This window comes from Apteryx rowi, unplaced genomic scaffold, assembly GCF_003343035.1.
Source record: "Apteryx rowi isolate R43461 unplaced genomic scaffold, aptRow1 scaffold_181, whole genome shotgun sequence".
Classification (NCBI taxonomy): domain Eukaryota; kingdom Metazoa; phylum Chordata; class Aves; order Apterygiformes; family Apterygidae; genus Apteryx; species Apteryx rowi.
Window position 1 is genome coordinate 138,659 of NW_020448097.1, and position 16,573 is coordinate 155,231.

Here is a 16,573-nt window from a genome sequence, read left to right on the forward strand (position 1 = left end):
ATTGTTATGAAACTTGATGTTCACAGCAGACTGAAAATGAATATGGTCATCTGCTTTCACTGAGCTTTAATTTTTATGTGCTTCTTTTCTCTACAGGCCTGGACAAGATTGAATTCCTACAGAGCCATGAGAATCAAGAGATTTATCAGAAGGCCTTTGATCTGATTGAACACTACTTTGGGACGGAGGATGAAGACAGCAGCATTGCCCCACAGGTGGATCTCAGCCAGCAGCAGTACATCTTCCAGCAGTGTGAGGCTCCCATGGAAGGCTTCCAGCTCTGAGGTGTCCTTATGCTGAGTGCTCCTCTACCTAGCCAATCCTGTTGTCGAGCCACAAGCCACCCGTGGAGTGATTCTCTCAATGTTTTCCATAACCCTGTTTGCGCTCATTCGCTTGCCTTGTGCACATGCTCTTACATATGTCTGGAAAACCTTTGGCTCTCCGTGGCAGGATGCCCCCTCCTTGGCAAGGGGTCACCAGAATCACCCTTCTTCTGTAGATTCTGAAACCTCTCCACTGTCGTCTTTGTGGAGCAGAGGCACCTTTCTATACTTTGAGATATTCCCTACTCCTATTACAGGAAAATAATCCCTCTTCTGCTAGCCCCCACACTCCTGGTATCCAAGATGAGGCTGCCTTTTTCATGCATTTGCTGCAGTGTGTGCCTGCAGTCCAGGAAGACATTCAGACTTTCTGAGAACCTAGCTTAATTCATTTCCCATACTCTTCCCTGGATGCCTCTTTGGATAGTGGTGTGAGATGTGTTAAATCTTGAAATGCAATGTATCTGCTTTGCTGTATGTGGCAGCCTGGGTTACTGGCATATAGAACATGTTACAAATAATGGAGTAAGTTCTCTATCCCCTGCAACAACAGGCTACAATGGACGTTTTCTGGGTCTTAAGAATACCGAACACATCTGGTCCTATCCTTTCTCAAAACTGAGCTCCCAAGCTGGATTGCAGACCACTGTGGAGATTTGTATACCCTCCCAGTCTTTCCTTTTCACCAAAAAAAAAGAACCTGTGAATATGTCACTCTTACCACATCCCCAGAAATGACTTTCCAAACCAGCTTCCAGAATGGAGAAACTACCCCTGTTTCTGCTTCCCAACTCAGTATGACCCAACCGGGCCTACAGCCCTTTCTGACTTCATGCACCCAAGTCTGTCTTTGGTAATGTAGTTATGGCTGAAAATTTCCTGTCTGCCTCTTTACATTTTTACGCAGCTTGACTCGAACAGATTTCTCTTCTGAAAAAATACCTTCTGAATACAAAATCCTAATTTGCAAAACTTAGCACAAGGAGTGTTAGCCCTCCTTTTCATTTTCAAGAGACAGAGCTTCCTCTCCAGCTCGCCTAATGAAATAGAATCCTTCTGGTCAAATCCCTTATTTAAACAACTACAATGACACTACATTCAAAGGATAGTAATATTCCACCCAGATCTGCCTGGCCCTTTCATTTCATTTTCCTTTTGCTGTTTATGGGACTTCAGGTGAATTATCATGGAACACGTGGTTCCTACAGGTGACATCTATACAGCATCACTGACTGCATGACAGCTGTCATCTGCAGCTGTAGACTGCCCTTCTGCTAGCAGCATGTTCTTGGCTCCACACCCTGCTTGGATCACTGATGTCTGGTGCAAAGGCTAGACACTCCTCACTGAGTTCAGCTGACTTTGACAACATACTCTTCACACAACAAGGCAGATGCCACATGATTGAAAGTGACGGTTTCATTTCTGTAAATGCAATCAATTCTCCAGGCTGTGTGCTCCTCCCTGCACTGGGCTATGTTCTTTCAAGCCATTTTGGATGTTTGGACCACACATTTGTCCAGTATAAACATTTCAAAATTGCCACTGACTACTGCAGTGTCATGTACCTGTGGTAAACGTTGTTGGCAGAACTGTCTGCAAGATCCTCCTTATGACTCCTTTCAGTGGCAAGCCACTGCAAAAGCAAAAACAACCGATTGGATACAGAATAATAATAAAAAATAGGTAAATCACCTGTCAAACTGCTGAAAGAAGCTAGGCAAAGGCCTGAACATCAGCTCTGTGTGATCATTATTTAAGTATAGTCTTCAGTTCTGTCTGTGCTTCAGGATGGAGACTCTGACCTGAGTGGCCACTGCAGAAGCCACCTGCCGCCTCCCTAGCTAATCCAGTTGGCCTCCACCTTCCCTCCCCCAGTTATTTTCTCTAGTGCTGCTTTGTGCTGAAGGAACATTTAGTTTACTGCACTTGATCTGTAAATGGACTTCGATTCTTTGTAATTTTAGGGGGTTAAATTTGGTGGTTAATTTAAAAACAAAAACCCCTCAATGTTGCCTTTACATCACATAAATAACTGTGTTTCTCTTTCTTGAAGGGTGATAGAAGCACTGATGAGTAGCAAAATCTTGTTTTAGCTTTTGGATTTTTTTGTGCTGGATTTTTTTACATGTAAATTTCCAATAACATGTCATTTCTATAAGATTTGTTTAAAATCATGTACCTCTTATTGGATGGTATAAAAATGCTACATATTTTGTAAACAAATCTGAGCAAAGTGTGTGTGTATATATTCTGTATATTCATATATGTATATTCTGTGTATATATACACTTGTGTGTATATATACATATATACACACACACATATATATACACACATGCATATGTGTGTATTTATATACATATCTATATATCTATATATCTCTCTCTATATAAGTGTTTTCTCTTCCAGGCTAGTGAAAACAATGTGGTGCATTGGCGTTCCTCCCTGCCCTCCCCCCCAAGAAAATAATGACAATTGCCTCTAAATGAGTGAATTAAAAAAGAGTCCATTTAAGCTGAATGGTGTGCCTTCCTGTGTAAGGATCCTGGCCCGTGTTTGCTACTTTTGCAGTGGATATGTGAATTCAGAGCAGATAAGTATAAATCCTTAAACTTGGTATGTTTGTTTGAAGTGACAGGTTTGGTTGACACAGGTAATAATGTTGTTGTCATATATACTTAGACTGTGTAAGGCATTTGACTGATACGGCATAACATTTTGACTGAAAACTAAAACAATACAAAAATTAACGTGGCACACATTAAATGGATTAAAAATGTGGCTAACTCATAGGTCTCAATTTAATTTTAAATGGTCTTCCTTGAGTGTATTTCTAGCAGGATCTTCTAGCAACCAGTCCTTGTCCTTGTTTTACTTAGAATTATTAATGACTTGAAAAGAAGCAAAATCCACTTCTAACAAAAGTTGCAAGTTAAATGAATATGGGAGGAAGATCAGACTTGTGAATAGTCAAAGAAACAGCTCAGTGATACAGACTGATTGGAATTATTTGATAAACCAAGGGCAAGCAAACTACTTGCATTTTAATAGAGCTAAATATATAGTGCAAGGTTACTCATCTAATAAAAAACATTCAGGCCACAGATAAAGGTCTCTGTTTTAGAGGAAAAGTACCTCTGAAAAAGATTTGAAGTTGGTTATCAACATGCTAAAAAATTGGGAATAGCAAGAATTATTAAAAGGTTGGAAGATATGTTCCATTCAGATGAGAAATAAGGCACTTTTTACCCTTAAGAGTAACTAATGGTTAGACTGACATTAGAGTAACAAGTGTTATTCTACCAAAAGTGTTATTCCACTGTGTTAGAAACATTAAAACCAATATTCTCTGCTTTCCTAAAGGGCATGCTGCTGTTCAAACAGGAATTAACTCAGGGAATGCTTTCATCAAGGTCACACTGTTTTAAATGATCTGTTCTTGTTTTGTATGCAAGTAGGAAGTAGCATAGTCTAATGTTTAGAGGAGTTGTGTATTTGTTGGAGCAGCAACCAGGAGCAGTTATTCCTTTTGTTGGTAAAGCTCCTAGTGGAACGTGGCAGGCAGATGCACTCTCTTGGGTTTAGGAGGTTGCAAGAGATGATGGGGCAGAAGATTACTGAAAGCTCACACTAAGCCAAGACCACTGTTTGGGGCTTCTGGCAAGATACCACCAACACAATCATTTGAGGCAACTGCTGCCTAGAAACTTCAGCCTGTGTTCAGCCTAAATTCCTGTGTTGGTTCCTTGATCCCAACCAAATATAGCTGAAGTCCCTTCCTTAGTCTTAAGGGAGGGGAGGGAGTTATTGACCCAAGAAAATGTTATGTGCTTTTGAACTTGCTTTTCTGTAACTATCAGTACCAAGACTGTTGAAGAACCAAATCCCATCTTTTAGTCCTAAATATGATGGTGCTGGTGATGCATCTCTGTGCTTCCCTGACAATTTTCAGAACAGCTTTCTTACCTCTGGGAAGTGTGTGTCTCTGTGCTAGCTTTAAGTAATTTCCCATGTCTTCCAGTGAGGTTTACTTCCTTCTGGGATCAGCACAATGCATCATTAGTACCCTTCCATGCCAGTTTTAGCCATGAGATAATAAGGTCTTCCTTCAAATACCTGAGTTTTAGTAGGAAAATAAATGGGACCTCTTTGCTTGCTGCTATGGCTATGTCCATAGGGCTCACACATGCTCTACTGAGGCAGTGTGGTTCAGTTCATCGGTTTTATCATTGCATTGGGAGGTATTTGTTGCCTCTTGAATAGATATAACAATAAGGCATATGATGTAGGTTAATAATTTTACTTTTGAGAATAAATATTACCCTGAATTGTGCTGCAGACCTGGCAAAGGGGAGAAAGTGAAATACTGTTCTAAGGACTTAGTATGTTCCTCTTAATTAGTCAGTGTTAAGATGGTGTAGGCTAAAGCCAGGAGCCAATTAGGTGATACAAACTGTATTAAGAAGTTTTCCAGTCCACTAGACTGGTTGCTTAGGCCAGAAACCTGTGCTCTGTTTTTTAACCATTGCCAAGTGTTTTCTTGGGAGCCATCGGGCTAGGAAAGAAGTGATTTCTTTCATTGTCCTTCTGAGAAGGATTTACTTCATTTTTCTAATACCCAAATACTTTCAAAGAAAATAATGGTTGAGAGAGGGCTGGAGACTGCACACAGCCCAATGGCTCAGGCTTTTATATGAGACTCTGGAGCTAATGCGGAAGCTGAAAGAAAATGCAAATATGTGCAGTGATGCACAGGTTTTATGGTAGATCCTGAAATGGTGGCGATATCAGACTGATAGAAGGAAAGGATATATGACTACATGGAGCTTCTATAAAGCCATTGGACCCTTGAGTTCAATTTTTGGGTAAACAGGGCATAAAGTGTTTAGATATGTAAGTAAAATGAAAAACTGCTGACTGATGCTGCTCTGAGCTGTTGCTAAGTGATAGACATTTTTATTTGAAATGTTTTACTAGCTGGATGAGTCCAGTTTTATGTTGATAACTAGATGAGGTGCATGACAATTCTGTTCAGAGTGCACTCAAGTGCTTATTGAAAGGGGAATGATTTTGAGAGATGGATGGTTTTAAGCTCTGCCATCAACAAGCATAAATTAAATCACATACAAGTTTCTCTTCATGGTAACCTGAAATACTGTCTACAGTTCATGTTCTCCTTTTTGGTCTTGTTTAAAACATACACAACACATGCACACACTCTGGGAAGATTTTTTTGATTCCCACATCTGGGTTTACTAGTGTGGCACAGAAAGAGAGCTGTCATGAAAGATCCGTTCACTTATCTGCAGTGGAATTAAGCATGACTTGCACTCAGTGCTGAGTGGACAAATCTATGGGAGCCTATTTGGTTTGAGTGACAGCATACTTACGATGGTGACCGTAGGGAGAATCTGATAACAGGTCTTGGAGACATCTGAAGGTTACTAACTTCTGTGGTGGAATGACTGCACAGGTTGGTTGATTGGTTACATCTCATCAATATGAGTGGTACCCAGAACTGTAATCAATAAAAAAGATGGACTGTAGCAGTTGCTCTCTATCTCTAGAGGAAAGGACAAGGTACTAGAAAAGTCTGTGCTGGATATCTCATTGCTTCTCTTTTCCAATTATAAAGACAAGCAAGATGTACCCTGCATTTTTGTAGGGCTTTTATTTCCTTAAGAAATATTGCTAACCTTTAGTAGTACTAATGGTTCAAACAATATTTGTCTCTCGCTATCAGAAAGTTCACAAACTGCATCTGTTCAAACATACATGTCTCTTCTGTTTCTAGAGTCCCTAGTGACCAGTTGGCAGGCAGTCCTGGAAAATTATGTGCTTTGGAACAGTCCTGACAGTCCCAATTTACATTTCCTTCCAAGGGAGCTGAAGGGAAGAGGAAAAACACTAGTCTCCAGTTGAAGACTGTTCAGCATGAACAGTACGCAACTATTCTGGGATGAATGCCAGAAATAGGACTGTTGGGAGTAGCTCTCTAAAGGTGTCTGTGGCTCTGCTGTTTCTAAAACTTGAGGCATAAGGTGAAATAAATGATCCTTCTCTTAAGTGGGCTAATGTCATGAAAGCAAAGATGGGGACTTGAAGGGAATAAATGCAAATAAATTTTAGAAAAAAGAGCTCAGTAGCAGAAACTGGAAATGCCTGAATCACTTTCTCACACACTCACGTGCCTCTAGAGAGTTAATCTGATAGTACAGGCTAGAGCTGTTGCTCAGTATTCCTTTAAATACTCTCTATTCCCTTAGCTTGGATTTTTTCTCATCTCACTGTAGACTCTGGTGTAAAAACTGATAGGCTGTCATTTGCAACACATTGATTCTGTGGAATACCACTTCACTATCACTCTCCTCTTTTTATCAAAAGGCAGCAGTTTTTCACAAAAAGTAATCTTTCACTTAAACATAGCCAGAATATATTGGACTGAAAACAAGTAAGCAGGCTTCCTAATGAGTTCTGCTCATTCTGTTGATATTAATGCAGGCCATACGATTATTCCTGACTCAAGGACTACCCTCATAATTGTTCTCTCTTACCCAAAAAGGAACATATGGAATATTCTAAGCAGGCTGTAATAATACAGAGTGCATACAGCCCCTTTCTTCCTGAAGCGACCCAAAGAAGTCAAGTACCCAAGTCATAAGACAGTGATAGTGGATGCCTGTCCAGTGAAAGGTTTTTCACTTGTACAAGTATGGATGTACAAGTGGAAACCAAATGCACTGTTCCTTTTGTGTCCTAGTTATCATAAGTGGTAAGTAAGAGCATAAGACTTGGTAAAGGAGATTGGTACCAAGAACACAGGTATGGCTCTCAAAGTCTTTTAAGATACCTAGTCTTGTGCATAGCACATGTGGGAAACAACTATTTTGTCTATTCAGTTTGTTCACTTGTCCTGTTCCTCTAACCTTGAGGAAGAGAATTTGGAGGAAATGGGAGGTTGTCAGAAAGAAAATAGATGTTTCTGTTTTTAATGATTACGGGATCATGTATTCATTCTTTCCTGAACACAAGTACAGAACTAACATACAGGAAAAATACAACTATATCCTCCTCCCAGTGCTGAAAAGGATGTTGTTTCTTCCCCAGTCCTTGGTCGCTTGCTTTCCTCCTCCTCTAGGGTTTAGCAGATGTACTCTGAGCAGCTTCCTCTCTCCATTGAGCTTTCTTCTCCAAGTTTATGCTTATAAGAGATTCATGCCTTTTCACAGCCTACAATACAAAGACAAGAGAAGAGCAGAAAGTGTTACCTAAAGGACCACAAAGATGAAACTTCAATCAATAGTTTACAAAATATCTGCCCTAACTTACTAAGACACAGTTCTGCCAACCTCAGTGCCATGAAGAGAAGGGGTTAAAATAAAAAATCCAGAAAGTATTTTGGTTTAAACTCACTATTTCTCTGGGAATAGAGTAAGCCTTTCTGTTAATGGCGCTAGCAGATGTATTCTGTGTTTCTGGTCAGTATTTAATATTAATCTCTGGTCTTCAGAAGTCAGAGATACTGAAAACAAATCAGAAGTTATATATAATAGATTCCAGCTGCTGTGAAAACAAAGGTCCCAAAGCAGCTGTGCCTCTCTTCTCTTTCCACTGTTTGCTTTCATACCACTCAAAACTAAGAGGAAAATGTTCTGGGAATTGTCAGTGCTTGATCTCTCTGCTAAAGCCAGGGAAAAAGCTTTCAACTGTTTTGTTTCAGAATGCTGCATCCTTTTCACTTTGATAAGGGGAATGCTGACAAGTAGAAATTTCACACTTCAGTAGTTTACAATGCTAGGAATGGGACTCAGTAACAAATTTTAATATAATTTCTCTAGCACGCTTAGTCTATAAAAACAAGATCTGAACAATGTAATCAGAGTAGCAGCTTAAGAGAAAGGCAGCATACGAATAAGGTTCTGTCCATGTAGATGCTTTAAGCTAGGGTTTTCTGCTTCCAGTCATCCTTAAAAGGACTGTGTTTCTGTTATCCCCTAATTTTTTTCAAAAGCAATATGACAATAAGCTGCACAAATTTTCATGTTCCTTGACTTTGAGACTAAAGCTGCTGAGAGCTTTCAGCTTGGCTTAAGTACACAAAAAAGCATCCCTAATTTCTTTACAGAAATACTAGGAAGTTAATCTTTCACCAACTCTGTTAAAAAACACGTAAAATTAAAGCATGACTAACCTTTGCTGCAGTTGAACCTTAGACCTTACACTTAACTTCATACAGTGCAAATGAAACCATAGGCCTAGTCCTGCCACATGCTGAACTTCTTGGATTTCTTGCCAAATTCTATGCAAGTGAAGGATGCTCACCATCTATAGGACTTGGAGTTTTTCCATAAAGTACATAGCTTTTTGATTTAATGAACAACAGCAGTTTGGGAAAAGTTGCTCCATCCAAACTACAGGAAGACAGTATTTTCTAATGCAATTAAAGGGCACAGAATTATTATGGACTGCTTCCCCATGGTTTAAAAAGACTGAGAATTCTCAGTCTGCATGTGGAGAAACATGCTCATTTGCTACTTCCATTATATTAATTCTATGAATGTTGCAGTATATGCATAAAGAGGCATTTGTAATAGGTCCATACAATGAATTGTATGGATCCCATTGGCCCAAAGAACATTTACTGCCTACCAGATACACAGAACAGGATGGTCTCTTTCCTTTCAAACTCTGGAAGCCTATCAGTAAAATTAAGTAATTAAATCTGTGCAAGATAAAACTAAGTATTGTCTGACAAAAAGGACTACTTTTCCTTTTAAAGGAAGCATACGCAGTCTAAGAGTGATATCACCGTTTTCTGACTTGTGAATTAATTGGTGAGGGTCACTTCTGAGAGACTAGAAGGACTCATTTTAATTTTTGCTCAGTGGTATAATGAAAAAACCCACCAATCTTAACTACTAATCCAAAAGAGGAGCTGAGGAGTTTGTGAAGATCCATTTCCACTCACAAGCCCAAATTCTGTACTTACCTGCTTCCCTCTAATCACCATGATTACGCAGCCCAGTATTGTCAAGGCAATCATTACATAGCTGAACTTCACACGCAGTGTGGTCTTTGCTGCTCTGATTGTTTCAATCCTCAAGGAAAAAAAAGAAAAAAAACCCCAACTCGTTATCAAAGACCCAAATTAGCTGTTGGCTAGTCATTTGATTTCTCCCGGTATGCCATCTATGTAATCTTGTGTAATAACAGTCCTTGGCTCTTTTCACTAAAAATTAAAAAAGGCTTTACAAGAATGGGAACGTCTGATCCCCAACTTCCTTGGGAGATACTTAATCAAAGTCATAAAAGAAGTCACTGTTAAAGTTGGAAAGAAATGAAACATTTTTAATTTTCAGTTATTTAATTGTCAGAGAGTATTACATTTCTAGATCACTTAAATACTGGAGCCTTCTTCCTTTACCTTGCAGTCAAATTATTTTTATTATTTATTTTATGTTCAGTGGGGGAGGACTGCAAAAAGAGAAGGATGCTCTTACTAATATGGTATTTTTCCTACTACTAGCTCCCTTCTGTGCTCACCTCCACCTTCTAACATCTGTGAAGACAATGAGTAGCCCATCCATGTTTGAACTGCAGTATATTTTAACATATTTTAAAACATGCATTTTCCCTCAACAGCAGAAGCATAGTAAAAAGCATTTGTCAGCAGGAATAAAATACAAAACATTTAACAGTTGGAGTGTCTTGGGCAGAGGGAGGCGTTATCCTAGATTAGCAGTGTTTTTTTTTCCCCTGAGGTTCAAAATGGTGTCATTTCTGATGCAGTCTATTTTCTTTTTCAGCAAGAAGGCTTCCCCTACTACAGAATTCGATAATGCTATTTAGATTTAACATTGGCTGCCCAATGTAGCACTACTAGAAATCTCAGTAGGACTTGATAGAAGACTAGTGATTACCACTTCCCTTCTGCTAGAGTAAACAGAACAATAGCCTTAAGGTAATCTGTTTTCCTTACATACTGCAGAGGCCTGAAGCATTGTCAGCTTTCCAGTACAGCTTTGGACAAAAGGCTCCTTTAAATCTTTCTCATATTTCAGTGTGTTTATCTAGACGTGCCAGCAGTTATATCCCTCCTTAGTATTCGTCATTAAAGCCTTCCAGCTGAATATGAGATGAGCTAAAAGTATCAACAGGTCATTTATGTTGGGTTAAACTCTGAAGATCATTCTACCCAAATTACATTTCTGTTATAGCAAGTTTAAAGCTGGTGTTAGGGATACCAGTGCAAGAAGGGCCAATGAAGCATAACATTTTCAGATGCTTTCTACAACAACCAGAGACCTATATTCTGTATATCTAACCCTCCTTGAAGAATTTGGAGCAGTGATTCCCTTCTCAAGGAAATCTCATATTCTCCCTGATTAAACTTTGCGTATTATAAAATTACAGATGACTGGAAAAGCAACAGTATCATATGAAGAAAGGATAAATGCATTGAACTAGGTACTTAGAATTCAAAGCTAACATGGCTAGTAGATTTAACAGAACTGAGAGACTACCACTGTATATGAACACCAGTGAATATGGAATCTTCTATCACATTTTGACCCCTGAACTTAGAAAAAAAGGATACTGAAGGATTCATGGTGGTTCAAGGCAGTAAAATCACAGAGGACCCAAGAACTGGAAAAATTATACTCTCGTTTTTGAAGAGAATGGCAAGAGGTTTGATCATGGTTTCAGCGTATTGCTGCGAGGATAAGATTTCCAATCATAGAGAATACTTTAATCAGGCACAGAACTAGCAGTTAAATTTAGCTTCCAGATTATTTGGTTTTGCTAATAATCTGTGACAAACATCTTGGGTGCAGACTGAAATTAAGCTGAACTGCACAGAGGTAGCATTTAAAAAACTTTATTAATTTGAGTACCTTGGATGCATTAGAATATACACGACAAAAAGGCAGTTATTTGAACACCATTTGCATTTTAATTTAATTAAATCAAATCCAGTGGCTAAAATAAACATTTATTTTGTTCAATGAATGAGTTACTTCTGATCACAAATTTCAAGATTACTGAGTTATATCGCATCCCCTTATACCCCATTCTTAATTTAGAACAGGAAAACAAGTTTTTGTGCTTTTATAGTTTTCAGTCAGCTTCTCAACCTTGGCTGAACTAATTGCTTAAAAAGGGGGGGGGGGAATTCTCTGTACTTGCAGAAAATCAGCTTTTATCAAAAGCTGGTTTATCCTTCCAATAAACAATGATTTTAGATGCACAGCCAATGACTTCCCTCAGTCTGATAAGTTTATCTTCTTAAAAACATTCATGACAACTATCTTGCACACAAAAATATACAAACTGACATAATTTTAATAGGTTTTAATAATTTAAGCCTTTATGTATTTCAAGTGCGATTTTAAGAAAAATGATTTAATATAAAATGGAGTAATTCCTTTTTAACAATTTTTAATCCATTATGGTGCATTTCAGAAAAATGTAAGATACACAGGTGGATCTTCAATTCCCACACAATGCATCCAGACAAATAAAGTATCTTTAGAGGGCAGCTACCTAATTTGTTTACCTTAACAGCACAAAGTAAACTGACTGTGGGTTTTTTGGTTTAATTTAAATATATACATATATTTTAAAACATTATAAATATAATTTCAAAGATAACTATCCTACCACCAGGAGTGATTTTTAAACTAATACTTGCTTTTTTTGTTGTTGTTGTTAAGATTGATCTTAATTTTAGAATATGTAGACAGGCAGACTAGAACAGCCAGTTGTATCTCCCACACCTTGCACAGAGCAAAGCATTGATAGAGGGACTCCACCAGCAACAGGAAAATTTTGACAATGTTTTATTTTCATTAGGGAGCCTTGAACTATTTATTAGGAGCCTCCAGCCCGCCAGACATACATTAATAAGTATTTTAAATGATACTGTTTCAGTTATTCTTTAATTATGTCATGAAAGTTCCACAAAATAGTAGACTTTGACATAGTAAGAAAAACACTAGAAAAAACTTAATGTTTGCATAAAGCTTTTTTGATTGGAAGCAGAATAAAAAGTAATCGATTTGTGATGTTTCTCTACTGAAACAACTGATAGATGTCAGTCTTCCCTTCTGAAAAATCAAAAGGAATACATCTCCACAATAAAGAATTGCCCAGGTTTCCTCATCTACAAGACTGTAAAGCAATCACAATAGCATAAGATTTTAACTCTATCAGTTTCTGACATCAACACCTGAGGCAATATCAGAAGTGTCCTCAGTTCTGTGTATTTTTCAGCCATGAAAACCCATTCCCTTTAAGAAAAGTTGTTCTGGAGTTGCATTCAGGTAACTCATTCCTGCGTAGACAATGTCTCCTTTATAGCTTCAAAACTGGCACTTACGAGACAGTCTCTGGTATATCCTCTGCTTTTTTGAAATGGCCTGCCCACAACAAAAACCTTTTCTCCCAGTCTGTAGGCTTGTGTCCAGGTACCCTTAAAGTAGATCGGCCTATTACAAGTGAAAAGTTGGTTAGGGAACAAAAAAAAGTATGGCATAATCAGTTTTGAGAACCTGCAAGTATGTATTAAACTGAGGCCATGTAAGGGAAGCCAAATCTTACCCAAGGCCTGTATATTTGCAATATTAAATCTACAGAACCTGGTCCAGTAACTAAGCTTCCTAAAGTGCTGTGATTTTACTATTTTCCTATTCAATTTAAATTAGTTTAAAATATCAAATGGAACTGCTAGAAAAAAAAAATCCAATATGCTGCACCAGAACATTGCAGAATTTAAATTTACCAGGGACTGTAGGATTTTTTTTTTATCTGGAGGTAAAAGCAACCAGATGCCAGTAGACAAAGATTAAACCCTTAATTTTCACCTCCATCTTTCAACCTTCATATACAAAATATAAAAATGGAAGGTTTCTATACATAACATACTGTTAAAATATAGTAAACAGTGCAAAAATCAACAGGTTTTGGCTTTTTTTAAAACAATGGGATGCATCCTGCATAGATCTGTGCTGGTTAGTGGATTAATACATGATCTGGAAAATGGGGTGGATATCTAATTTGCTGACAACAGTAAGTTATTCAGAAACACAGAGAAGAGGGCTGAATGGGAAGCGCTGCAGAAGAACTTCTTAACACTGAGTCAATGACAGAGCCAGTGAAATCCCATGCATATAAATATAAAGCAACGCATACAAGAAAAACAATTCCAGTTTACATGCAAAAAGAGTCTCTAAACTAACCATTATTTCTGGGAAATTAGTCCTTGGGGGTTCGCAGAGCATTTCAACAAAATGTTCAATGTCAAAAAGGCAAACAGTCTATTAGCAATTATTAGGAAATGAGCACAGACCAATACAAAAGCATCATTATGCCATTGTATAAAACCATGACACCAGCATTTTGAAGAGCACGTGAAATACTGATCCCTCATCTCGAAAATCATTATAGTGGAACTAGAACAGGTACAGAGAAAGTTGGAAGGATGATCAGAGGTATGGAATGGCCTTCATATAAGAAACAATTTAACAGACTAAGCCCCCTTCAGCCTGGAAAAGCAGTAATTGAAGCCCCCTTCAGTACAACAGAGGGCTGCCGAATCGTAAGTGGCGTGGAGAGGGTGGACTATAATAAATTGCTCCTGTACTAGAAGGAGTATTGAATAAAGGAACATCAGACTGAAGATAGCAAATACCAAACTCAAAAAATCAAACACTAAACTGTACTTATTTTCTCACAGCACAGTTCAGCTGAGGAACTCCTTTTCACAGGACACGTATGCTAAAACACATGCAGCTTCAGGAAACTGGGCAAATTTACGATAGGAAAACCCAGCGAGGGCCATTAAACACAAAGGTGCCACCTCTGCTGAAGACTAGAACTTCACTAGTGGCAGGGACAGCAGTCTAGGAAAGAAACACTAAACATTTGCCCTATTTCTGTACTCTTTCATAGATACTTGCCATTGCCCACTGTTCCAGTTGGCCTTTGCAAAAATGTAAGGGCCTTCCTTTACTGGCCACTGCTGGAGACACAACACTGTTAAAGAGACCCTTAGTCTCACCCAGTACAGCTCTAATAATATGTTTTTAACACAGATGTATGTAAAATGCTTCACATCTGTATGCTCCTTTTATCTAGTATCGATGGGTCAAAAAGGTAACCTGTTATACAGGAAGTCTGATTAGAGCATCGTAGCTGTCCCATCTATAGCAATGAAATGTTTCACGACCTGAACTGTACCTGACCTTTCCTTAAATATGAACTAAACCAATGATTCAGACTGTTTTCTGCAGGGCATGATGAGTTTTGCATATGGCTGGAGCTGCTTCTACTGTGAAAAACTGCAGAAGTACTTTAGCTAGTACTATGTTCTTAAACATCAGTATTCTACATTGGGGTTGAATAGCTGGTTCTAGAGTGCAGCTGAAGAGCCTCCATGTAGGGCTGTACATTAGACAAGACTCTAATGACCTACTAGAAAGTGAAATCTATGTTATTGTCACAAGAAGGAAATTTTACTATAGACTTTGTTGAAAACTAAAAATCTTACTGCTAATTTTAATGTTCGATTTTTCAGTCTAAATCAAAGATAAGAATTCCTTCTCACAAAATCAGGGATATTAACATACATGTCAGCCAAATTCCCATCCAGATGATCAGAGCCTGGATATCTAAATATTTCATGAAGTTTTCATCATTGGTCCAGGTTTTTCAAACTGGCAGCACTTTTTCTGAGATAAAGCATACAACCTTTCAGAAACACTGAAATGCTCAAGCACTCCTCTACAAAGACAGCCTGATCTTTATCAAAAGCTCTTACTTCGTGGCTGAGGCTGACTCTCTTCCTGGGGCTTGCTGCAAAGCCTTCTCTGTATCTTCAGATCCATTCCTCTAGCCATCCACAGAATTGAAGGAACATTTCTTTCCAGCACTTTAACAACCCAGTCTGGAAGGGAAAGCAGAGGCAGCAAAGGCACTGACTTAACTCAAAATACGAGAGTGAAAACGCTACCTTTGAAATGAAGGTTTATTTTTTATTTTTTACAAGAGAAAACTAGTAGTAAAAACAATAGGTTCGAAACTAACAGTACGCAAGAAACAACAGATTTAGGTTGCAACAGAGTCCAACAGAGAAACTCGAGCTCGATTCTATAAGCCATCACTTGATCTTGCCTGTTAACCTTATGCAGAAAAATGGCCCTGCAAAATTACAGCCTACAGGCGATTTCTAAAACACAGTACACATCGCAGCTTCAAGGAACTTATCTATTGACACGCTTCAGATGTCCTTTGGGCAGTGCTATTTCGAGGACCGTACACCAGCATTTCACCAACGTCCTAACGCTAAGCCGCGGACGTGGCAGAGCGCTAGCAAGAAAAAGGCAGCTCTGAGAAAAGGCTCCCCCCGGAGGGAAGCTCTAACCCATTCTTTAACCTAAAGGAATAACGAAAAAAGATCCTGAAAAAAAATCCCGAAATTCTCCTCGCGGAAACGCTACCTGCAAGCCCCGCGGAGCGCGAGCGCTGCCGCCCGACCGCCGCGGCAAGGCCGCGCGGCGCCCCCGCGGGCCGGGGCCCCCAGCGCCCCCGGGGAGCTCTGCCCGCCCTGCCTCCCGCTGTGCCGCAGGTCACTCACCGGCGCGGACCCACATGGCACCGCCGCCCGCAGCCGCAGCGGCCGAGCCCGAGCGCCCCAATGTCACGGCTCGGCCCCGCCCTCCCGGCGGGAGGGGCGGGGCACCGCCCCACGCACTGGCCCCGGCCCTAGCCCCCGCCCTTCACCGCGCGTCATCCCGCCCTCCTCCGGTTTGATTGGCCGCCGCCGCGGCCCTCGGTCTTTCCAATATGGCGGCGCCCAGCAGAGCCGCGAGCTGTGAGGACTTCGCTGAGTTCCAGGTAATCCGCTCGTGGCGGGCGGAGGGAGCCGCACCCCCCACCCGCCTCCCCACGCGGGAGGGGGGCGGCCCCACACGCGCGCTCGTTCCTTGGCAACCGGCCGCGGGGGCGCGCGCCCGGAGGGTCACCCTCCTCCCCGGCTGCGGGCGGGAAATGGCGGGGGCAGCCCGGGGAGGGGGGGCTCGCGTCGCCCGGGTCCTGCCGGCGGGGGCGGCCCGGGGCCGGGGCGCCTCCGTGCCCCGCGGTGCGGTGGCGCCTCTGGAAACAGCTGAAACGAGCTCGTGGCTGTTGGGGTGTGTAGGCTGTTCTCAGAGGAACGCGAGTCCAGCATGTTCTGAACATACCTTCCC

The 16,573-nt window shown here is 40.3% G+C and overlaps 3 protein-coding genes across 16 annotated transcripts in view; 2 read left to right on the plus strand and 1 right to left on the minus strand.

Annotated features, from left to right (window-relative positions):
• KPNA1 (karyopherin subunit alpha 1) overlaps nt 1-6,395 on the plus strand; it is a 56,348-nt gene extending 49,953 nt beyond the window's left edge. For 4 of the 8 annotated variants that reach the window (XM_026061469.1, XM_026061472.1, XM_026061471.1 and 1 more), the window contains exon 14: nt 97-6,395. In XM_026061469.1, the coding sequence (XP_025917254.1) occupies nt 97-284 (188 nt within the window). In that variant the 3' untranslated portion in view covers nt 285-6,395. The remainder of the gene's footprint in view (nt 1-96) is intronic. The other 4 variants (XR_003252790.1, XR_003252789.1, XM_026061466.1 and 1 more) reach the window with 4 other exon arrangements.
• Nucleotides 6,396-7,301: 906 nt separating this feature from the next.
• On the minus strand, nt 7,302-16,059 carry FAM162A (family with sequence similarity 162 member A). 2 transcript variants are annotated; one of them, XM_026061473.1, is made up of 5 exons: nt 15,964-16,059; nt 15,148-15,273; nt 12,709-12,817; nt 9,319-9,427; nt 7,302-7,559 (listed from the first exon to the last, which is right to left on the minus strand). In XM_026061473.1, exons 1-5 carry the CDS (start codon nt 15,977-15,979, stop codon nt 7,464-7,466), a joined length of 456 nt encoding a protein of 151 aa, XP_025917258.1. In that variant the 5' UTR covers nt 15,980-16,059; the 3' UTR covers nt 7,302-7,463. The 2 variants fall into 2 exon arrangements, with proteins under 2 accessions (XP_025917258.1, XP_025917259.1); XM_026061474.1 differs by lacking the exons at nt 15,148-15,273; nt 15,964-16,059 and adding an exon at nt 14,957-15,118.
• Nucleotides 16,060-16,084: 25 nt separating this feature from the next.
• The window catches only part of CCDC58 (coiled-coil domain containing 58), a 19,209-nt gene continuing 18,720 nt past the window's right edge, over nt 16,085-16,573 (plus strand). For 2 of the 6 annotated variants that reach the window (XM_026061480.1, XM_026061481.1), the window contains exon 1: nt 16,099-16,223. In XM_026061480.1, coding sequence (XP_025917265.1) covers nt 16,173-16,223 — 51 coding nt within the window. In that variant the 5' untranslated portion in view covers nt 16,099-16,172. Of the gene's footprint in view, nt 16,224-16,573 lie in introns of all 6 variants that reach the window. The other 4 variants (XM_026061478.1, XM_026061479.1, XM_026061475.1 and 1 more) reach the window with 3 other exon arrangements.

Bases quoted from the DNA above. Each gene is read 5' to 3' on its own strand.
- FAM162A (XM_026061473.1), bottom strand. The intron at 12,818-15,147 runs GTAAGAGCTTTT...CACTTGTAATAG, and splicing joins GAGTCAGCCTCAGCCACGAA to GCCGATCTACTTTAAGGGTA. The intron at 9,428-12,708 runs GTAAGTGCCAGT...TTTTTCCTTGAG, and splicing joins GATATACCAGAGACTGTCTC to GATTGAAACAATCAGAGCAG.